The 24554-nt window shown below is 42.3% G+C and overlaps 1 protein-coding gene across 2 annotated transcripts in view; it reads left to right on the plus strand.

Moving 5' to 3' along the window:
- LOC121579337 (probable ATP-dependent RNA helicase DDX10) overlaps positions 1-24554 on the plus strand; it is a 115143-nt gene that overhangs the window by 86571 nt on the left and 4018 nt on the right. For both annotated transcript variants that reach the window (XM_041893855.2, XM_041893856.2), the window contains one exon: positions 19793-19941. In XM_041893855.2, coding sequence (XP_041749789.1) covers positions 19793-19941 — 149 coding nt within the window. The remainder of the gene's footprint in view (positions 1-19792; positions 19942-24554) is intronic.

Below are 24554 nucleotides of genomic sequence, written 5' to 3' on the forward strand. Positions count from 1 at the left end.
GCCCTGTGCTCTTCACAGATGAAAGCAGGTTCACACTGAGCACATGTGACAGAGTCTGGAGATGCCGTGGAGAACGTTCTGCTGCCTGCAACATCCTCCAGCATGACCGGTTTGGCGGTGGGTCAGTCATGGTGTGGGGTGGCATTTCTTTGGGGGGCCGCACAGCCCTCCATGTGCTCGCCGGAGGTAGCCTGACTGCTATTAGGTACCGAGATGAGATCCTCAGACCCCTTGTGAGACCATATGCTGGTGCGGTTGGCCCTGGGTTCCTCCTAATGCAAGACAATGCTAGACCTCATGTGGCTGGAGTTTGTCAGCAGTTCCTGCAAGAGGAAGGCATTGATGCTATGGACTGGCCCGCCCGTTCCCCAGACCTGAATCCAATTGAGCACATCTGGGACATCATCCAGGTCCGGTAGGAGATCCATCAGGAGACCATCCGCCACCTCATCAGGAGCATGGCCAGGCGTTGTAGGGAGGTCATACAGGCATGTGGAGGCCACACACACTACTGAGCCTCATTTTGACTTGTTTTAAGGACATTACATCAAAGTTGGATCAGCCTGTAGTGTGGTTTTCCACTTTAATTATGAGGGTGACTCCAAATCCAGACCTCCATGGGTTGATAAATTTGATTTCCATTGATAATTTTTGTGTGATTTTGTTGTCAGCACATTCAACTATGTATATACTTGCGTACTATTGTTTGTACAGATGAATGTGGTACCTTCAGGTGTTTGGAAATTGCTCCGAAGGATGAACCAGACTTGTGGAGGTCTACAATTTTTTTTCTTAGGTCTTGGCGGATTTCTTTTGATTTTCCAATGATGTCAAGCAAAGAGCCACTGAGTTTGAAGGTAGGCCTTGAAATACATCCACAGGTACACCTTCAATTGACTCAAATTATGTAAATTAGCCTATCAGAAGCTTCTAAACCCATTACATTTTTCTGGAATTTTCCAAGCTGGTTAAAGGCACAGTCAACTTAGTGTATGTAAACTTCTGACCCACTGGAATTGTGATACAGTGAATTATAAGTGAAATAATCTGTTTGTAAACAATTGTTGGAAAAATGACTTGTGTCATGCACAAAGTAGATGTCCTAAAAGACTTGGCAAAACTATAGTTTGTTAATAAGAAATTTGTGGAGTGGTTGAAAAACAAGTTTTAATGACTCCAACCTAAGTGTATGTAAACTTCCGACTTCAACTGTACATGCGACTTCTGCTATCAGAATACGAAGCTCGCATTGAAAAGACGAGTCTCGACACACAAAAGTCGCTTTGTGGTCTGATTGAGTTCAGATCTGTCTGACCACTTCAGGAGGTGGTTAGGGATGCATTGAGTGCAGATTTATCCTCAGTCTGGACGCAATCAGGCTACCGAAAGCACATTGTGCTTTCAGCACGCCTCCCACAAGTCCCCAAATAGTGTGTGTTTTGGGACCTAGAGGCACCTTTTTCATTATAACGTTGGAGGAAATACCTTCCTAGCGTGTGGGGAATGCTTTTGCTTGCCTCTTAAATGCTAGCTAATGTTTAGGAAAATGTTTTTTTGTTTGGCTAGAGTTATGCTAACTCGTTTGCAATCCCTTTAGCGTTGCGTGCTAGCTTGCTGGCTAGCAACAGAGGTTAGCTGGCTACTTAGCTATAGTAGTTAGCTACTGCCATCAGCTGTTGTGTTATCATGTTTTGCCTATTCCACCGTTTGTAGAATGCATATTTCAAAATAGAGCGGGAACAGACACAATGTGGACACATTTAAATGTAGACTCATGACATGTTCGGAATTTTATAATCAGAACTCGATTATCAGAATACAAAAGCTGCATAAACTGTCAAGTCTAGAAACAACCTCTGTCCACAATAGGATTGGGAGTCCACTCCATTTAAATTTAGTCAGCTGAAGGGAGTTTAAATTCCACTTTAAGAGTTGAAAATAAATGGCATACTAACCAGGTTTCCAGCCAACCTTTTAATGTGAGTAAAGTGCATATCGGATAAAAAAAATTCACGACATACCTAATAGAAACACCTAATTTATCGGTACAGTTTCAATGTTGACAAAACAAAATACACTAGATAAAGTGGGAGCTTTTTTTGTCTGTAAAATTAATTATGCAATAAATGATGGTGGAAACGCTGTTTATTAGGCTACACATGAAATTAGTTATGATCAACTTCACAGGGTGGTGAAAGTGCATGGTGATGAGCTTGATGCTCCTTTCCAATAAATATTGGGGGTCTTATTCTGGTGACATGATGATCCACGCTTGACTGATTTTTGACAAATAATAATCTCATCTAGGTAGCCTACTAGCATTGTACTGCGAGCTGTTGGCTAGAGCGTTTGTGCCAAGACCAGAGTGGGCACATTTGCTATGTAACGCAAAAAACAATTGGGATAAAACCACCAGTAGAGTTGAAAATGCGATGGAAACCCATTTAATAGGGACCTCATGATACGATATCACAATACTTAGGTGCCGAAACGATATGTATTGCGATTCGGTACATCGATTTTATTGCAATTTGATGTTCCAACATATTGCTCACTATACACTGAATGTACAAAACATTAGGAATAACTTCCTTATATTGAGTTGCACTCCCTTTTGCCCTCAGTCTCAATTAGTCGGGGCATTGACTCTACAAGGTGTCGAAAGCGTTCCACAGGGATGCTGGCCCATGTTGACTTCAATGCTTCCCACAGTTGTGTCAAGGCCTCCTGTAGCTCAGTTGGTAGAGCATGGCGCTTGCAACGCCAGGGTTGTGGGTTTGATTCCCACAGGGGGCCAGTATGAAAAATGTATGCACTCACTAACTGTAAGTCGCTCTGGATAAGAGCGTCTGCTAAATGACTAAAATGTAAAAATGTAAGTTGGCTGGATGTCCTGTGGGTGGTGGACCATTCTTGATACACATGGGAAACTGTTGAGCGTGAAAAACCCAGCAGTGTTGCAGTTCTTGACACACTTAAACCGGTGCGTCTGGTACCTACTACCATACCATGTCCAAAGGCACTTCAATCTTTTGTCTTGCCCATTCACCCTCTGAATGGCACACATACACAATCCATGTCTCAATTGTCTCAAGGCTTAAAAATCCTTCTTTAACCTGTCTCCTCCCCTTCATCAACACTGATTGAAGTGGATTTATAAGGGATCATAGCTTTCACCTGGTCAGTCTGTCATGGAAAGAATAGTTCCTAATGTTTTGTAAACTCAGTGTATGTCTGCTGCATAGAGACAAGAGCATGAGAAAACGAGTTTTGATCAGTCAGAGAAATACACTACCGTTCAAAAGTTTGGGGTCACTTAGAAATGTCCTTGTTTTTGAAAGAAAATATTTTTTTTTGTCCATTAAAATAACACCAAATGATCAGAAATACAGTGTAGACATTGTTAATGTTGTAAATGGCTATTGTAGCTGGAAACGGCTGATTTTTAATGGAATATCTACATAGGCGTACAGAGGCCCATTATTAGCAACCATCAGTCCTGTGTTCCAATGGCACGTTGTGTTTGCTAATCCAAGTTTATCATTTAAAAAAGCTAATTGATCATTAGAAAACCCTTTTGCAATTATGTTAGCACAGCTGAAAACTGTTGTGCTGATTAAAGAAGCAATAAAACTGGCCTTCTTGAGACTAGTTGAGTATCTGGAGCATCAGCAATTGTGGGTTCGATTACAGGCTCAAAATGGCCAGAAACAAAGAACTTTCTTCTGAAACTCGTCAGGAAAGGTGAGGAGGAAAGGGAGTTATTGTGTTTGCAAAGCAAGAAATATGTTTGTAAAATGTGCTGTGTTAATCTGGAAAGAAAGTACCATTCTGTATTTTCAAAACACATCTTTTGTTTGTGACTTACTGCTAATATATATTAAACATTTTGATAGAAATCAATCTCCATACGCAATTTCTACTTAAACCTTTTGCCCTTTGATATTTTAAGTAGAAATTGTGCACCAAAATTGAATTTTCAAAGCCTGTTATATTTAATGAAGTGCCCTTTAATTTAGTCCACAGAGAATTCAATAAATGAATAAAGACTTGAGCGTTTTGACATGTCCCTCTGTGCACCCTCTGTGACTTCTTGGAAGATTTTAACCCCAAAATGTCTCGAAGTTTTCACCATCATTGTAAAGCCCTAATTATTTTGTTGCTTTGACAAAGTCATTTCTGAAGATTATTATTTATTTCGTATGATTAGTGAATCATTTACGTCTGTCCCTCCATTTTAAGGTCAACCATGTTACGTGAACTGAACTTTCGTTTTAAAATGGTGAAACTATTAGTATAAAAGCAGCTGAGCTTGTTCTACTATTTTTGTCAATTTTCTAGTGTTTTGAGGTGGGAAACTGAGTGGGTTGAGCATAACACGTCAACCCTGTTACCGATAGATAGACAGGCTATAATTTTTTTAACAAGAGAAAAACATTTGAAGCTTGCGTTCAATTGACACTCCCTGTTGCACACAAACTTCCATTCACCCTGTCATGAGGGGATTTATGGCTGATTTAGATGAAATCGTCAACCCTGTTACGGTCAACCTTTTTACTTTATTTGGCACTTAATAGGCACTTACTATAGTCATTTTTGTATTTAACCTCTTGAGATGGGAAAACTTGTTTTTTTCTAAAGTTCAACATGTGCTCTTTATGACAATGTTCAAATTAGGTGAAATCAAACGTTTTTTTGACCAAGTTACACTTCTCAAAAGGCACCGAATTGGTGGAACAGTAGCCGGAGACTGCTCAAACTCTTCTCACCCCTCCAGTACCCTGCGACCATCCTCATGGGTTTAAGACTTTTATGAACTCCACTGCTGCGGACTCTGCTGGTCTTCAGAAGCAAGGGATTTGAAAGATTTGTTACAAAAGAGCTTTGGTGCCTTGAAAGGAGGAGGTTGACTTTCAAAGCAATAGATTGTAACAAATAATAATAATTTAACGGCCTCTCTCATGTAGGCTTTGTCCCAGTGATAACATTGACATTGACTCCTGGCATAACAAGTCATGGCAATAATCCATACGCTTCTGTCAACTGAGGTGACTGTCCTCAAACTAAAATGCTAACGCTTACCATGGAGTTATTTCAGTTACCATGTGTTTGAAGTTGGTTGGTTGATGATTTTATGCATATACTTTATGTTGATTTTATGTACTTTACGTGAAGTGCTTCCCAATATGTTACACAGTGCAGTCATGTAAAGAATATTTCATATACAAATCTGTAAGTCTTTGGAGACCCTTATCGTCACACAGACCAGTGCACAAACATAAACATTTTGATACTGGCCCTACCGAGGCCAGTTAGCACATTTAGCTCGCTGACATTTGAGCGAATCTGAATAAAACACCAATGAGAGCAGATGGACCCCCACTCCCATGCTTTTAAATAGACATCTCCTAAGACCAAGATTTATCAAACAAAGCCCCCACTTCGGACAGATGGCATTTTGCTCGTCTCACTTCCACCCAAGAGAAGTGTATTATTGTGATGTCATGCCAAGAAAGCCACAATGCCCGGACTCTCTGCATCAGAAATTGAAGTTGGAAGAGGTAACCGCTCTTTGTTGCCATTTAAAAGTCAGCTTTGCAGAGAATATGGCAGCTGCCCAGTGATGGCCAATCCAAAGTGTTTCTCTGCTCCCCCTGGAATGGTTATATCCGACTGAGTCAGAGATGCCTGGAAAGCAGCTGTTGTCATCCATTTCAGGAGGCCGTCCACAGGTTCAAGATGGCAGCTGTCATGTCCATTCTTTCCCCAGTCTCACTTGGGGATACCTCGCATAGCAAGCATATGCAAATGCAGGTGTGTGGATGCAGCGATTAATCATCCAATCGATGCCTCGGCACTGGTGTAGGGAAGAGGTATCCATCCCACCCCTTGACAGCCTGTTCTCAATGGACCTGGTGGTGCTTAGTTATCACATCTATTTGGTATCTGAACCGAAGCTACTATTTATTGTTGTCTAATGAGTGTCTTTCAATCTATACCCAAAAGCCCATCTCTTAATAAGTGTTATTTTTAAGCACAGCATATTAAGTATTGTTTATTACTTGGCTTGACCGACCAAGGAACAGATTCTAGTTTTGTTTATTGTTTTGGTGTCCAGATGGAAACTAATGTTATCTAATGAGCTGTATCAACTCAAGGATTTTCAGATGTGTTCACTTCCTAGCCTCATAACCTTCACAATATTATCTATAAACCCTCTTTTATTTAGCATAATATTGTGCATTTTTGAATCCCGGAAAGCCTTTTAGGTCTTACTTTTATATAAAACCGATGTGAAATGCAGGGGGGGAGATCTGCATGCACCAATGAGTGCAGACTGCCTAATGTCTGACAGGTTTGTAATAAATGTTCCCTCCCTGCTGCCTGATACTGCTTTCAACATTTTCCGGAGTTAGACTTTCAGAGATGAAGCTCTAAATGAGAATCCTTCACCAGAGGCCTGAAGAGATTTGATAAAAGTCCACCAGGGAGAGTGAGCTGTGGTGTCATGCTAAATACTAACTTGCTCTCATCTCATCAATCTGTCCACCTGTCTCTCTTATTGCTCCCACTTTGGGATTTCAATCTGACGTGGCCACACTTTGTAAGTGTTTTTTGCATAGTTGTTGGCCCAATTTTGATACAGAGCCCATACATGAATCAGCAAATTCCTTAATTGAATTGGAATATGGTCCTACCTCAACCCTGTGTAGCTCTGAACTACTCAACTCCCCATGAACAGAATTTGAATCCATCTTTTTTTCTTTCAAGATTGTATCAATGACCTTGTTCCACCTTCAATAATAATTCCTTGTCCTGCCTCTTTAAATGGTAGGAAGCATAAAATCAAATCAAATGTATTTATAAAGCCCTTTTTACATCAGCAGATGTAACAAAGTGCTTATTCAGAAACCGAGCCTAAAACACAAGGCAGCAAGCAATGCAGATGTAGAAGCATGAGTTTTTACTCACTAATGTAACAACACAGTGTGGTCAAAGACTTAACTTAGTTGTAGCCACGATCTGGTTACCTATAAGTACAAACATAGTTATGTTTTTGGGTTATTACATATTAACTTATTTCCAGATATCTTCTAAACTACCCACAATGCACTATTTCTCAACGTCGTATGGAGGATCTACTCTCTGCTACAGAGTTCATATGCTAGCTCAGTAGCTAGCTCAAGCTGGCTAACTTTAGCCACTAGCCATGCTAGCATGTAATTACATTCCAGACCAAGTGTTGGCGGTGGTGAGCTGCTACAATCCACCAATCACAGGAAGTGTGATGTAAACAAGAAGCAGATGGGGAACGTGCGGCCATGCAGCATGCTCTTCACTGACTTTGTGGGAACTCGTTAGCACAGCAGGCTCTGGTGCCTTCTTCCCGTGGGCTCAAAACGAGAGAAAATTATACCTGCTTGCTCTAATTTTGTAGTACCTCATCTGTTCTCCTTTTTGTTTTGTCAACTTTTTGGCATGTTCTCTTTGAAGTAGGCTACAGGAGTTTTGTAACTTCATCCACCTTGGCTTAGTGCTAGTGCCCTAGCTGACGGAGATCTGGAATCTATTTGGGATTTCCCCAACTCTTCATCGGCCGGTGACGTGCCCACCTCCCCCTGGCTTTATTAGCGAACTCAGCCTGCACGCTTTTAAACGTTTTACCATCGGATGGGCCCCAGCCATCAATCTGTAAGGCTCTGTTCTCTTTGCTTTGATCTGTGGTTATATTTTAGTTAGGGCTGACCCCAATTAGTCGACTGGTCGATTGTTTGGTTGTAAGGTTGTTGGTCGACCGAGAGTTTTATTTTTACTATTTTCTACATTGTAGAATAATAGTGAAGACATCAAAACTATGAAATAACACACATGGAATCATGTAGTAACCAAAAAAGTGTTAAACAAATCAAAATATATTTTATATTTGAGATTCTTCAAATAGCCACCCTTTGCCTTGATGACAGCTTTGCACACTCTTGGCATTCTCTCAACCAGCTTCACCTGGAATGCTTTTCCAACAGTCTTGAAGGAGTTCCCACATATGCTGAACACTTGTTGGCTGCTTTTCCTTCACTCTGCACTCTGCGGTCCCAAACCATCTCAATTTGGGTGAGGTCAGGGGATTGTGGAGGCCAGGTCATCTGATGCAGCACTCCATCACTTTCCTTCTTTGTAAAATAGCCCTTACACAGCCTGGAGGTGTGTTGGATCAAATAAAATTGTATTTGTCACATACACGTGTTTAGCAGATGTTATAGCGGGTGTAGCGAAATGCTTGTGCTTCTAGCGCCGACAGTGCAGTAATATCTAACAATTTCACAACATATACCCAATACACACAAAACTAGTAAGGAATGGAATTTAAGAATATATACATATATGGACAAGCAATGACAGAGCGGCATGGACTAAGATATTGTAGAATAGAATACAGTATATACATATGAGATGAGTAGTGCAAGATATGTAAACATTATTAAAGTGACTAGTGTTCCATTTCTTAAAGTGGCCAGTGATTTCAATGGGCAGCAGCATACTCTAATGTGCTAGTGATGGCTATTTAACAGTCTGATGGCCTTGAGATAGAAGCTGTTTTTCATTCTCTCGGTCTCAGCTTTGATGCACCTGTACTGACCTCGCCTTCTGGATGATAGCGGGGTGAACAGGCAGTGGCTCGGGTGGTTGATGTCCTTGATTATATTTTTGGCCTTCCTGTGACATCGGGTGCTGTATGTGTCATTGTCCTGTTGAAAAACAAATAATAGTCCCACTAAGCCCAAACCAGATGGGATGGCGTATCGCTGCAGAATGCTGTGGTAGCCATGCTGGTTAAGTGTGCCTTGAATTCTGAATAAATCACAGACAGTGTCACCAGCAAAGCACCCCCACACCATAACACCTCCTCCTCCATGCTTTACGGTGGGAAATACACATACGGAGATCATCCGTACACCCACACCGCGTCTCACAAAGACTCGGCGGTTGGAACCAAAGATCTCCAATTTGGACTCCAGACCAAAGGGCACATTTCCACCGGTCTAATGTCCATTGCTTGTGTTTCTTGACCCAAGCAAGTCTCTTCTTCTTATTGGTGTCCTTTAGTAGTGGTGTCTTTGCAGCAATTCGACCATGAAGGCCTGATTTCACACAGTCTCCTCTGAACAGTTGATGTTAAGATGTGTCTGTTACTTGAACTTGGTAGCATTTATTTGGGCTGCAATTTCTGAGGCTGGTAACTCTAATGAACTCTGGTCTTCCAGTCCAGTGGCGGTCCTCGTGAGAGCCAGTTTCATCATAGCGCTTGATGGTTTTTGCGACTGCACTTGAAGAAACTTTCAAAGTTCTTGAAATGTTCCGTAATGACTGACCTTCATGTTTTAAAGTAATGGACTGTCGTTTATCTTTGCTTATTTGAGCTGTTCTTGCCATAATATGGACTTTTACCAAATAGGGCTGTCTTCTGTATACCCCCCCACCTTGTCACAACACAACTGATTGGCTCAAACGCATTTAAGAAGGAAAGAAATTCCACAAATTAACTTTTAAGAAGGCACACCTGTTTATTGAAATGCATTCCAGGTGACTACCTCATGAAGCTGGTTGAGAGAATGCCAAGAGTGTGCAAATCTGTCAAGGCAAAGGGTAGCTATTTGAAAAATCTCAAATATACAATATATTTTGATTTTAACACTATTCTTGGTTACTACATGATTTAATGTGTTATTTCATGGCTTTGATGTCTTCACTATTATTCTACAATGTAGAAACTAGGTGTTCTAAAACTTTTGACCGGTAGTGTGTGTATATAAACTCAGCAAAAAAAGAAACGTCCTCACTGTCAACTGCATTTATTTTCAGCAAACTTAACATGTGTAAATATTTGTATGAACATAACAAGATTCAACAACTGAGACATAAACTGAACAAGTTTCACAGACATGTGACTAACAGAAATTGAATAATGTGTCCCTGAACAAAGGGGGAGTCAAAATCAAAAGTAACAGTCAGTATCTGGTGTGGCCACCAGCTGCATTCAGTCCTGCAGTGCATCTCCTCCTCATGGACTGCACCAGATTTGCCAGTTCTTGCTGTGAGATGTTACCCCACTCTTCCACCAAGGCACCTGCAAGTTCCCAGACATTTCTGGGGGGAATGGCCCTTGCCCTCACCCTCCGATCCAACAGGTCCCAGACGTGCTTAATAGGATTGAGATCCGGGCTCTAAGGCTAGCCATGGCAGAACACTGACATTCCTGTCTTGCAGGAAATCCCGCACAGAACGAGCAGTATGGCTGGTGGCATTGTCATGCTGGAGGGTCATGTCAGGATGAGCCTGCAGGAAGGGTACCACATGAGGGAGGAGGATGTCTTCCCTGTAACGCACAGCGTTGAGATTGCCTGCAATGAGAACAAGCTCAGTATGATGATGCTGTGACACACCGCCCCAGACCCTCCACCTCCAAATCGATCCCGCTCCAGAGTACAGGCCTCGGTGTAACGCTCATTCCTTCGACGATAAACGTGAATCCGACCATCACCCCTGGTGAGACAAAACCACAACTCGTCAGTGAAGAGCCCTTTTTGCCAGTCCTGTCTGGTCCTGCGACAGTGGGTTTGTGCCCATAGGCGACGTTGTTGCCGGTTAAGTCTGGTGAGGACCTGCCTTACAACAGGCCTACAAGCCCTCAGTCTAGCCTCTCTCAGCCTATTGCGGAAAGTCTGAGCACTGATGGAGGGATTGTGCGTTCCTGGTGTAACTCGGGCAGTTGTTGTTGCCATCCTGTACCTGTCCCGCAGGAGTGATGTTCGGATGTACCGATCCTGTGCAGGTGGTGTTACACGTGGTCTGCCACTGCGAGGGCAATGAGCTGTCCGTCCTGTCTCCCTGTAGCACCGTCTTAGGCGTCTCACAGTACGGACATTGCAATTTATTGCCCTGGCCACATCTGCAGTCCTCATGCCTCCTTGCAGCATGCCTAAGGCACGTTCACGCAGATGAGCAGGGACCCTGGGCATCTTTCTTTTGGTGTTTTTCAGAGTCAGTAGAAAGGCCTCTTTAGTGTCCTAAGTTTTCATAACTGTGACCTTAATTGCCTACCGTCTGTAAGCTGTTAGTGTCTTAACGACTGTTCCACAGGTGCATGTTCATTAATTGTTTATGGTTCATTGAACAAGCATGGGAAACAGTGTTTAAACCCTTTACAATGAAGATCTGTGAAGTTATTTGGATTTTTACGAATTATCTTTGAAAGACAGGGTCCTGAAAAAGGGACGTTTATATGTGCCCATCTCAGTGAACTAATCCATTGCGGAGGCCTAGACTAAAAGCCAATTTATGCTTGATTCGAAAATGTGGTCGGAGGCTCCAAATTTTGTAACAATGCGGAGGGCTCTGTATAGCTCCACATTGACATGATTGATTGAGGGTAGGTGGGGGTGGTACATCCTGTATAAACACAAACTCACTTCCTTGACAACAGCTCTGCACTGCTCCACAAAGCGCAAGAAGTATGAATGCCCTTACTTCTGCTGAGGCCATTCTTGCCCTGACTTCTGTAGAGGCCATTTCACCATAAATGCTGCTTGGCCAATGCAGACGTCAGATTGACCATGTGCCCAGATGCACAATGCACTTCTCTCTCCAGAATGTGCTCTCTCCCGCCATAACTTCATTGTGTGAATTGTTTGCGTTTGATTGTTAGTGTATATCAATTCCCCAGTACATATATCACCAGTAGTACATTAACCGTTAATTCCTGTAATTTCTAATCTACAATGTTTGTTACTTTGGTTATGGTCATTTATTTTAATGCATTCAATATTATTATTCCAGTCTTCCTATTGTCATAGTCGGAGTGGGCACATTGTTTGCAGAGTACACAACCTAAGCTACACTTGCGAGAAACAAGTTTTAGTTTATTTAATTCAATTGATGAGTTCTGTCAATTTAGTCATTGTCTTTTGTTTGTAGTGCTCCTGTCAATGTTGAGGAAGGACGCGCACGCATAGAAGTAGGTGTATAGGCTACCTGGCCTGCGCGCAAATGTAGGCATATCAATGTGACTGTTTGGGGATCTGATATTATTTCTGATTGGTTTAACGCACCACCACTAATGACCTGTGGAGCTTCTCAAAGTAACGTTTTCTTCACCTCAAACAGCAAGCAAACGACATCTGTTTTTATATCCATTGAGAATTACAATAGGTCCTAAATGTATTTGAAAAATCTTTCCAGCTCTCTCCCTTTCGATAACCACTCAGCGTGAAAGGGGAAAATGTCATGCTCTGATCCCGTGGAAATGTCATAAAATAGGCTTCTTATCAGTGCTTGACTTGGATTTAAAAAGGTTCCGGTACTCATTTTGGGTGCTGGTACTGTTTATATTTAGGTGCAGGAGCTCCACAATACTTTTGAGCTAATATTCTATAAGAGGAGCTCCGGTGAGCTCCTGCCCAAGTCAAGCACTGATCCCTTGCGCAAATAGCCTACAGCTGTATCTGTCCTGAGCTCACTGGCGCTAGAAACTCTGAGGGCCCAGAATATTTTATATATTGTTGCAAGTTTGCTAGCTTGAGCTTTGGGCAGGACCAAGTTAATAGTTGATACAATGTTTCAAGTTCCTTGCAGACAGGCCATGTGTAGCCAATGTGATTTATAGGATATTTATTTTTATCAGGATATTTTGATTAACCACGTGACTGATTTTGAGATACAAAGACGTTATTATAAATTAAATTACTGTTTTACGAAAATGTGCATATTAAAACCATAACTGGCACGCAGATCGGTAGAAATGGTAAGATAAATTGTCTTTCCACAGGTTACCGACTCGTCGTGTAGCCTATTACCGGCAACTTCGGGAGAGTAATGGCAGAATCTGCGAAAGCCAGCAGGAGCGTGAGGAGAATAGTTGGGTCAGGTTTTTTCTTTTTTCTTGACGTTTCAGCCTTCAATGGCCTAATGAATAATCACCAAGGGAATGGGCATGGGGAAGACAATTAGGGAGAACTCTCTTCAGCTGGTGGTGCTAATGAGAGACAGTGTGGTAGACCATACAGGTTGGTACTCAGGGTGTGGTGTGCTGTGGTCAATGTCTTCACCTTGTGATGAAATACAGACGTGAAACCAGTAAACAATAATTGGAAAACTGGACAAGCTTTTTTCCAACTACAGTAGGTGTAATCGATATACAACCACTACCATACAATACATGTTGAATATGTTTGGTAATGAAAATAAATTACAGGGCTAAGCAAAGCTAGGGATAGCTTGCTGGCAAAGATAATAAAGAGAACTGCATATAGCTAGCATTCTTTGATAAATGGTTAGATGGCGTTGTTTCTCCAAAACATTGATTTACTTGAATGTAGCTGTAAGCTACTGTAGGTGTTGATAGCAACTGGCTGACTCATGTAGTGCTAACGTAACGTTAGCAGACTGGTAGGGTTAAAGTTAGTAGGCTAGTAGGGCTAACGTTAGCAGGCTAGTTGGCTAGCAACCTTGCAAGTTGATTTGTAACAATAAATTCATAAGTATTTGCTTTTAAGTCGGCTGGAAATTAAATTGAAACCAATAGACATGGGTGCAAGCGATTTGTTTAATTTGAAGTTATAGATTTGAAGTTATTTTTGTTTCAAATCTATGAATTATTTTAGATTCGATTATAAAGCTGCCTATAAATGTGCTAGAGTGACAAAACCACTCTCTCCTGCTGTGCTACGATGTCAGGTTTGCAGGCATGTGCTTTGTCGGGCTGTGACGTAGGGTTCAGCCAGGAGTTGATAGACGGTCGGAAAAGCAAATTAAATGGTAGGAGGGACATCCCAGCTTCAAGTGGTGTCAGATTTCACATCCTACGTCACACAGGCGGAAGAGATATACTCCTGTGTCTGTGAGAACCATGGCTACCACTCAATGCAAGCCATTTCGATCTACGGTGTCCACAGATTGATAACTAAGTGCAAAATGTCAGTCGGTACCTGTACCAGAACCACGCAGGTCCCCTAAACGGGACTTTACATCTAAGAGTTAATGTAGTGGTGCCTTGAAAAGCTCTGAGGTACAGTGCATTTGGAAAGTGTTCAGACCCCTTGACTTGTTCCACATTTTGTTACGTTACAGCCTTATTCTAAAATTGATTAAATATTATTTACACCCAATACCCCATAATGACAAAGCGAAAACAGGTTTTTAAAAATGTTAGCAAAAAAAAAACGAAATACCTTATTTACATCAGTATTCAGACCCTGATATGAGATTCGAAATTGAGCTCCGGTGCATCCTGTTTCCATTGATCATCCTTGAGATGTTTCTACAACTGGATTGGAGTCCATCTGTGGTAAATTCTATTTATTGGACAGGGTCTGGAAAGGCACACACCTGTCTATATAAGGTCCCACAGTTGACAGTGCATGTCAGAGCAAAAACCAAGCCATGAGGTCGAAGGAATTGCCGTAGAGCTCTGAGACAGGATTGTGTCGAGGCACAGATCTGGGAAAGGGTTCCAAAAACATTCTGCAATATTGAAGGTCCCCAAGAACACAGTGGCCTCCATCATTCTTAAATGGAAGAAGGTTGGAACCACCAAGACTCTTCCTAGAGCTGGCCTCCAGGCCAAAGTGAGCAATTGGGGGAGAAGGGCCTTGGTCAAGGAGGTAACCAAGAACCCAATGGTCACTCTGACAGAGCTCCAGAGTTCCTCTGTGGAGCTGGGAGAACCTTCAAGAAGGACAACCATCTCTGCAGCACTCCACCAATCAGGCCTTATAGCCCCATACCCAAGAAGACTTGAGGCTGTAGTCACTGCCAAAGGTGCTTCAACAAAGTACTGAGAAAAGGGTCTGAATGCTTATGTAAATGTGATATTTCAGTTTTATTTGTAGTAAATGTGCAAACATTTCTAAAAACCTGTTTTTGCTTAGTCATTATGGGGTATTGTGTGTAGATTGAGGGGGGAAACAATTTTATCAATTTTAGAATAAGGCTGTAGCGTAACAAAATGTGGAAAACGTCAAGGGGTCTGAATACTTTCCAAATGCGCTGTATAATATTAAATATCTTGTTTCAATCAATACATGGCATGCCATATACTGTCGAATGTTAGCACATTTCCAACTAAAGGTGCTCTGAGTATTTTATTGCAACTATTGTCAGTTATTTTCCACACAGTATCTGTAATATGCCTAAAAGGGTTTTCAGTTTCTAAGGAAACACTGGCTCCTCGCTCAGCTAAATTAGGCATCCTTGTCATAATGAGTCCAGAAGTCTCCCTAGTGGGGGCTGAAATGGCACTAACTGTGGCTGTATTGAACATCTGAGACTATACTGAAGATAATGAGATGAGACCACGCACAGGCCTGCATGGTGGTGTGGCATTATGCTGCCAATTCATCAGTAGATTTAGTTTATGATACTGTCAGCTTTGTTTTTTTGTAATTACTAATCTATTGGGCAAAGTGAGTGAAATGATGCATGTTTGCTGTTAATCTGTAGATAATGATCAGGTTAGAAAAAAATACAGTACTCACCTGATTTCAAGAACTAGTGTTGGGACCCACTGGTATTGTGTTTGAGTCTCATTGAGTACTCCCTGCTCTCTATCAGGGGTTGGATTTCTTTCAATCACCCTGATGTCGGCATGAGGCAGGGCGAACTCTTGTTTTTATTCTGTTCACATGGACAGGACTGTTCTTACCGCAAGTCTCTGTCAGCAGAATTCCAAATGAATCGCACAAAAGCCAGGTTTCCAGAAAGGATTGGTTTACAGCACGTACAGACATTGAATCTCTCTCCCTGCACGGCAAGACTAGCAGCGGGAAATGGCAGCTAATACTAAAGTGTTCTAATATTAGATATAGATTAGATTTCCTCCCTAGCTTCAAGAATTACTACAATGTACCCGCTTCTTCCTTCACCTCCCCCATTTTGTCGGCTCTGGGTAGTAAATGGGTATAGGAGTTGAGATGAGGATATAGAAGTAGATAGTGGAGCAAGGAAGATAAAACAAAAAATGATCGACACTGATCACTTATCGCAGGCAGCTTGTTCATTACGATAAGTAGCCTATACTAGAGAAATGTGAAGTTTGAAATGAAATAAGTTTGCTAATATGGGTGACTGTTAATGAGACAATTGATGGCTACAACCATCAAACTAGTAGTAGAAGTTGAAAGGATAAAAACAAAACAAAAATGGTGCACATTAATGTTCTAAACTTCTATTTATCGTTATCGCATCAATTCAGGCACGTTGTTTCAATATGGATATTGGTCCATATCGCCCAGCTTTAGTATATAGGCTCTAACATACTGTAGGAAGAGTGAAATACTATGGCATACTGTGTCTGTATTAAGCCTACATATGCGGCCTGGCTATTGCTTCAATGTCATTCACTAAGCTTAGAACTCTGCCTTTCATTCTACTTCATGTGTATATCTCTTAATTAAATCAGCAAAGTGCATTGAACTATTTACTTAGCTGCGCTCTATACTGAGTATACCAAACATTAGGAACACCTTCCTAATATTGAGTTGCCCTTTTTTTTTTGCCTCATGTTGACCCAGCAGCATTGCTGTTCTTGACACAAACCGGTGCGCCTGGCACCTACTACCCACACCCCGTTCAAAGGCACTTCAATCTTATGTCTTGCCCATTCACCCTCTGGCACACATAAACAATCCGTGTCTCAATTGTCTCAAGGCTTTAAAATCCTTCTTAAACCTGTCTCCTCCCCTTCATCTACACTGATTTGAAGTGGATTTAACAAGTGATCAATAAGGGATCATAGCTTTCACCTGGTCAGTCTGTCATGGAAAGAACAGGTGTCCTTAATTTTTTGGACACTGTGCATAACCACCAGAATGTAGGAAAATCCATACTGCAGGTTCTGTTTGGAAAGCTATGAAAGGGGTAGAGTGCATTGCTATAGCTAACTCTTTCATCTGCAACGTTTCGTGCTCATGACCCTCTCTGTTTTCTGCGGTAGCCTCTGGAGTGACGCCATTTACCCAATTTGAAGTAACAGTCATACCTTTTGACCTTATTCAATTTCAAACATTCTGTGGGGGAGGTCTCATTCTCACATATCAGATGATCTGAGAAAGTCCATCGAATTGTTAAAAACAGCAATGTTCTCCTCTCTTTCTTCATGGTTTTCCGGAAGCCGTTAAGTCTGACTTGTCTGTGTGGGACGAATAAGGCTTGTTGAACACTGAGATTAGAGACATGGATTCAGATATGTGGAACAAATGGGACCCTCTCATTATAGCTGTCCATAGAGAAATCTACCACAGCCGTGTTGGTCCCAGATTCTTTTATAAGATGGGGGCTCTGTGGGTCTGAGAACCCAAGCTCATTAACAAGTGCGTTCCACTGGGCAGTTTCATCCATTTTAAGTATATCAATTATTTCTCTCTCCTCTTGGTACCTCCCCTCTCATTCCCTGCTTGGATTAAAAATCACACAGTAAAACTCCCTAGAACTTCCACTTGTTTTATTTGTAGCTTTTATTGTCTGGCATATATGCATATACAGTGAGGGGAAAAAAGTATTTGATCCCCTGCTGATTTGGTACGTTTGCCCACTGACAAAGAAATGATCAGTCTATAATTTTAATGGTAGGTTTATTTGAACAGTGAGAGACAGAATAACAACAAAAAAATCCAGAAAAACACATGTAAAAAATGTAATATAAATTGATTTGCATTTTAATGAGGAAAATAAGTATTTGACCCCCTCTCAATCAGAAAGATTTCTGGCTCACAGGTGTCTTTTATACAGGTAACGAGCTGAGATTAGGAGCACACATTCCAAACTCTCCACCATGGCCAAGACCAAAGAGCTCTCCAAGGATGTCAGGGACAAGATTGTAGACCTACACAAGGCTGGAATGGGCTACAAGACCATCGCCAAGCAGCTTGGTGAGAAGGTGACAACAGTTGGTGCGATTTATTCGCAAATGGAAGAAACACAAAATAACTGTCAATCTCCCTCGGCCTGGGGCTCCATGCAAGATCTCACCTCGTGGAGTTGCAATGATCATGAGAACGGTGAGGAATCAGCCCAGAACTACACGGGAGGATCTTGTCAATGATCTCAAGGCAGCTGGGATCATAGTCACCAAGAAAACAATTGGTAACACACTACGTTGTGAAGGACTGAAATCCTGCAAGGTCCCCCTGCTCAAGAAAGCACATATACAGGCCCGTCTGAAGTTTACCAATGAACATCTGAATGATTCAGAGGAGAACTGGGTGAAAGTGTTGTGGTCAGATGAGACCAAAATGGAGCTCTTTGGCATCAACTCAACTCGCCGTGTTTGGAGGAGGAGGAATGCTGCCTATGACCCCAAGAACACCATCCCCACCATTGAACATGGAGGTGGAAACATTATGCTTTGGGGGTGTTTTTCTGCTAAGGGGACAGGACAACTTCACCGCATCAAAGGGACGATGGACGGGGCCATGTACTGTCAATTCTTGGGTGAGAACCTCCTTCCTTCAGCCAGGGCATTGAAAATGGGTCGTGGATGGGTATTCCAGCATGACAATGACCCAAAACACACGGCCAAGGCAACAAAGGAGTGGCTCAAGAAGAAGCACATTAAGGTCCTGGAGTGGCCTAGCCAGTCTCCAGACCATAATCCCATAGAAAATCTGTGGAGGGAGCTGAAGGTTCGAGTTGCCAAACGTCAGCCTCGAAACCTTAATGACTTGGAGAAGATCTGCAAAGAGGAGTGGAACAAAATCCCTCCTGAGATGTGTGAAAACTTGGTGGCAACTACAAGAAACGTCTGACCTCTGCTGATTGCCAACAAGGGTTTTGCCAACAAGTACTAAGTCATGTTTTGCAGAGGGGTCAAATACTTATTTCCCCTCATTAAAATGCAAATCAATTTATAACATTTTTGACATGCTTTTTCTGGATTTTTTGTTGTTATTCTGTCTCTCACTGTTCAAATAAACCTACCATTAAAATTATAGACTGATCATTTCTTTGTCAGTGGGCAAACGTACAAAATCAGCAGGGGATCAAATACTTTTTTCCCTCACTGTAGGTTACATTGTGTGAGGGAGATCCACAGGTTATTAGTGACACACACGAGCAGAGTGGTTCGGTCCTTACGATGCTCGCATTACTAGGGTTACCTTTCTGCCTGTCTCTGTAAACCTCAATATCCAGCTGCGTTTATCTTTCCCCTATTCCTTTAACCTACTCCTGCACCAGGCAGTTTGAGTTTTCTTATCTTATACTGCTTTAACCTTCCAGATATTTGTATCCCTCTGGCTTTCACTGTGAATACATTTTCATCCTATTATTTCTGTCCGCCCCCCAGCAGTATTGCTACTTTCCAGCTTCAGACTTAGTATTGTTGCTGATTTCATATAGGGGTGTGATTTTAGTGTGGTTTGGCAAGCTTTCTCCTCATGAAAGATGGCATCCAGTAATTGGATACACTAACATCGGTACTCATACATTACTGTGTATGGGGAATTTGTTTCTCCTCCTCACCATGTTAGTTCATCTATTTTATTGATTGCATTGCCAATGTCAACTGAAGCTATTGACATCGCACACAACTTGTGTGATGTTCCTATCTTACCCCCACTCACCATTTACATCTGTACCTTTTGATGTGTAAATTATTCGGTCAGTAAGACCTTTTTCAAGACAGCCGGTGCATCATTCATCGGGTTTCATATAGTCTTCACACAATTGGTTGATTTGCTTATTGAATCCAACACCTGAGGTATTTGAAGTAACAGTGTATTTTGTCCCGTTGTGTTTGTCCCAGGAGCAGAAGTCAGGTGAGGAGGATGAGAATGATGAAGAGGAGGTGGTAGCGTACCTGGACGGTGCCGATGGAGAGGAGTTTGACCCCAGCACGCTGCCCGACCCGGACAAACTATGCTCCGACTCAGAGGAAGAAGATGACCAGAGCAGGTAAAAACTATAGGCTACTGTACCAGCTAGTTTTTAGGCTGAAACTGAATGTATGATAGACTAAAGGCTCCAGCCAGATTATTTAAAATCACTTGACAATGCAGCCCCTACCCATAAGGATTTTGTGACTAGTAGATCTGAAAGAACAGGCATCAATTCGACCAAGCCTAGATGTCTGGAATTCACTGTTACATGTCCAATCTTTTCAAAGCTACCAGACAGAATCGAGAAGCCATGGGCTTGTGATCCAGCAATGGTCTGACATTTCTCAAGAAATCCATATTGGAAAACAACGAGCTGCGCAGCGTTATAGGACCGGCAGTCTGTTGTAGCGGGGGTTGTTTCTATCGAGCATTCCTAGATTCATTAGATTTGCAGCGCTGTATCCCTGCTCGTCTGCCTGGGGTTATTGGGATTCGAGGTGTAATTGCCTCCAGAGCAGAACTATACCCTTTCCAGGAGGGAGGACTCCCTTTGTAGCCCGCTGGCCGAGGCATTGATCGTGGGGTGTGTGGCAGCTAGGCTATAAAGTGTGTAGTTAGAGGCAGATTAAAAGTGGCAGCCGAGGGTGAAGGGCAATGCACCCTCTCGCTACAGGGCAATGCACCAAGGATTTAAAGGCAGAGAGTCAGGCAGTACGAGGCTTCTGGTTTTCTGCTCCACATCTTCCTCTCTTTTCTCGAGGTCTTAGGTGTCTGCTACGTTGTATTGTCTTTGTGCTCTCGCGCTCTGACTTGATTCTACTTACCTCTCTCTGGCCCTGTGCTGTTCGCTTCCTCACATACACTTCTTTCTCTCTCTCTGCCTCTTTCTCTCCCTCCGCTTGCATTTATTACCCCCTCCCTCTCCCCTTGTGTGTGAAGGAGCAGGTGATGTTCATTCCATCTCCTCCTCCTCCGTAAGCCCACTAGTCCAGAGGGCTGGGGGCGAGAGGAGATTTATGCATCGCTCCACTCCCCCGGCGTTCACTGCATGACTACGCTGGCCCGTTACCACGGAGATCTACCACTAGCCTGCCTGCCTGCCTGCCTCTCTCCTCGGGACACTGGTTTATACCAAGGAGGGGTTTCTCAGAACACCACTTATTTATCACCCTAACCTTGACACCTTCTACTGCACCCCCCTCCTCTCTCTCTCCCTCTCTCTCTTGCCTCCAGTGTATATTAACACCACCTCCTAGTGCCTTCCCCTGGCAGATTTCCACACACCACTACTATCTGTAAGAGAACCCTCCCTGTGCTGCTGGTTTATGGCCTGGCCATTGTTACAGCGCACCAAGGATATGCTGTACTGTCTATCCATTCCATGTCCCTGCTGAGTCCATCCATGCCTGTACTGGCCTATTCCTCTGGTTGACTGACTCCACTGCTCATATCCTGTGGTGATGATGAATGACAGTGTAATTGACAGTCTCCCTGGCTGACGTAATCACTGAGTCGTTTGATCGTGATCTCCAGGGCAACAGCCGGTGACATGATGAGTAGCAGCACTATCAGGTGTTTGGATGGTTTGATGTCCCCAGGACAGCTCTAAGGCCAATTGGCTTTAATTGGATATAGACAATCATTAGCATGCTACTCGCTAACCATAGGGGCGCAATTGATTGATGCACAGCCTTTAGCAGCCCATATTACCCTCGTTTCTGACACTGTGTTAATTATGTATCACCACCACCAAAATCAGAATCACGTTATTCGCCAAGTACAAAAATCAACTGTGCTAGTTTTTCAGGCTCTGGTCTTGTCCAATCTTGATTACAGTCTGGTAATATGGTCAAGTGCAGCAAAGAAAAACCTAGTAAAGCTGCAGCTGGCTCAAAACAGAGCAGCACGCTTTGCCCTTAACTGCACATACAGAACTAACATTGACAACATGCATGCCAGTCTTTCCTGGTTGAGGGTTGACGAGAGATTTAACTGCTTCTCTTCTAGTTTTTATTATAAATATTACTGACAAAAATTCCAGATTGTAGGCATAATCAAATAACATTGATTATGTGCACTGCACCCGGCCCGCCACAGGAGTCGCTTGTGCGCGATGGGACAAGAATACCCCTGCCGGCTAAACCCTGTCATCTCTCTTCACTCTCTCTCTATGCCGCTTTCCACACAGACTTAGCCCCACCCTCTGTCACTCAAGGAGCACATTTGTTGTTCCTCGACCAGGAGTCACTTGCGTTCAGTCTGCATGGTCAATGCAGCACATACAACAATGTTGATGACAACGATGCTGTTTTCACTTTGCTTCTTATTATAAATCCACTAGCGTTCTATAATTACATTTAGTTTGTGTTTCTTACATCTGCAAGCAGCTAGTTTGTCTTTTCTTAGGAAGTTGGGCCTAAATCTTGTTAGCCGCTAATGGTAATCGCTAGTTAGCTAGCTAATAAATGTACTGAGTCAGAGCAAACGTAATTAGCTATACAGCCTGATAATACCAGTGATGGTGTAGACCTAAATCAGCATGTTGTTTGTGCAACAGTATCTTCTAAATCAAAGAGGAATACGCGAAGCATGAATGTTAGCTACATACATTAGTGAAGAGAGAACATTCAATGTAGCCAAAGATTATAGGGTCCCCTAGGAAACACTTATCAACACTTTGGTTCCTAAAAAAAACAAAATAACACTTTGGTTCCTTACCTGTCACAGTAACTCATCCCTGGCATTTTCATTCATTGTCATGTCAAACAACACTGTATTCAAAGTGCCCACTATTAAATTCTAACTATAGAATTAGAATAATCATTCTATTTCCATGATTCCAACAGTTCACCAAAGTGTTTTGCGCTAAATCGCAAGTCAAATCGCAATTGCACCATTTGGTTAAAAATAAGGCCTAGATTGTTTCCCCATATCGTGCAGTGGCAGTGTGGAAATTCTCAAATGAGTGCTGGAAATGCAGAAACTTTTCCATAGCCTTTTTTGTTCATCTTTACCTAGGGGCCAATAATTCAGGAGAGCGCTGTATATTGTTTTATTTTAGATTTGTGTTTTATGTTTTTGTGTGGACCCCAGGTAGAAATAGCTGCTGTTTCGGCAAAAGCTAATGGAGATCCGAATAAACCAACCAATACACATACCCAGAATTTGACTTGGTGAATAGTTGCTGCCAGCAATAGACAATGTACAAACAGAATACAGAAACATAACCAACATACGGAATAAACTATATAAATACAGAAAACATAGAACTCTGGAGTATAAACTGATTTACAGTGAGGATATAAGGTGAGGCGAGTTACTTTAAACAGTAACCTTGCCAACCATAAACATGTAGGCAAGCGCATTCTCTTGACAGTCTTTCAGCTAGCCATAAAGAGGAGTAATTTAACCCAAAGTAAAAAAGGAAGGGGAAAACCAGTGGTACATTTGTCTTGCTTTGCTGTTTGTTAGTGCTGTCAGGGTGGTTCTCTCTAACCTTAGTCCATGGTGAACACAACCTGAGCCCAAATGAAGAACTTTGTTTGTAGAAAATCTGTTTGGTGCAGATAGTAAGAACATTAGATGTTGGGGAATCGTCCCACCTGATCGGAATTAATTATGTTTGCAACACAACTTAAGCCATGATTGACGTGAGGGCCATAACGTATGAAACATTCCCTCTTATCAGTTGTTAACCCCATTCCTGTCTATATATTATATACCACCACATACAGTTATGTGTGGATCCACATGAGAAAAGCCTTAAATTATTCAACAGTTTCGTTTTTCAAATCCGTTTTGGAATACTGACAGTCCAAACAGCGAGTTACAAGTGACCAAATCAGACTTGTGTGTGTTCAGACAGCAGTCATTTGTTGACATGGCAACGATAGTTATTATCGTAATGACGGGTGTGTGCAGTGGTGTAGGCTGGGTGGTGGTGGTGTGCTCGTGCTTCCTATCACTCAGAAGTTATGTAGCAAACAAAGGTGACGACAACGCCTGCCATGGACATTTCCCAATGTAAGAGGCTTTTTTTTAAAGCCTCAAAGGATATGATGATCCAACTTTCAAAGAAATTGCATTTTATGGATAACAGTCTAAAAACCATTGGAGGGCAAATCACATTTGACCGTTCAGACACAAGTCACATGGCCAGGAATCAGATTTGTATTTGACTTCTCAAACCACTTACGAAGGTGGTTTGAATTGTGGCTTGAAATATCTGATTCCATGTGCTTTTTGGCTGTTCAGACTGCAGGAAAAAGAACAGATTCTAATTGGATATGCAAAAAAATACACTGCTCAAAAAAATAAAGGGAACACTTAAACAACACAATGTAACTCCAAGTCAATCACACTTCTGTGAAATCAAACTGTCCACTTAGGAAGCAACACTGATTGACAATACATTTCACATGCTGTTGTGCAAATAGAATAGACAACAGGTGGACATTATAGGCAATTAGCAAGACACCCCCAATAAAGGACTGGTTTTGCAGGTGGTGACCACAGACCACTTCTCAGTTCCTATGCTTCCTGGCTGATGTTTTGGTCACTTTTGAATGCTGGCGGTGCTTTCACTCTAGTGGTAGCATGAGACGGAGTCTACCACCCACACAAGTGGCTCAGGTAGTGCAGCTCATCCAGGATGGCACATCAATGCGAGCTGTGGCAAGAAGGTTTGCT

This window comes from Coregonus clupeaformis, chromosome 13 (assembly GCF_020615455.1).
Source record: "Coregonus clupeaformis isolate EN_2021a chromosome 13, ASM2061545v1, whole genome shotgun sequence".
Classification (NCBI taxonomy): Eukaryota; Metazoa; Chordata; class Actinopteri; order Salmoniformes; family Salmonidae; genus Coregonus; species Coregonus clupeaformis.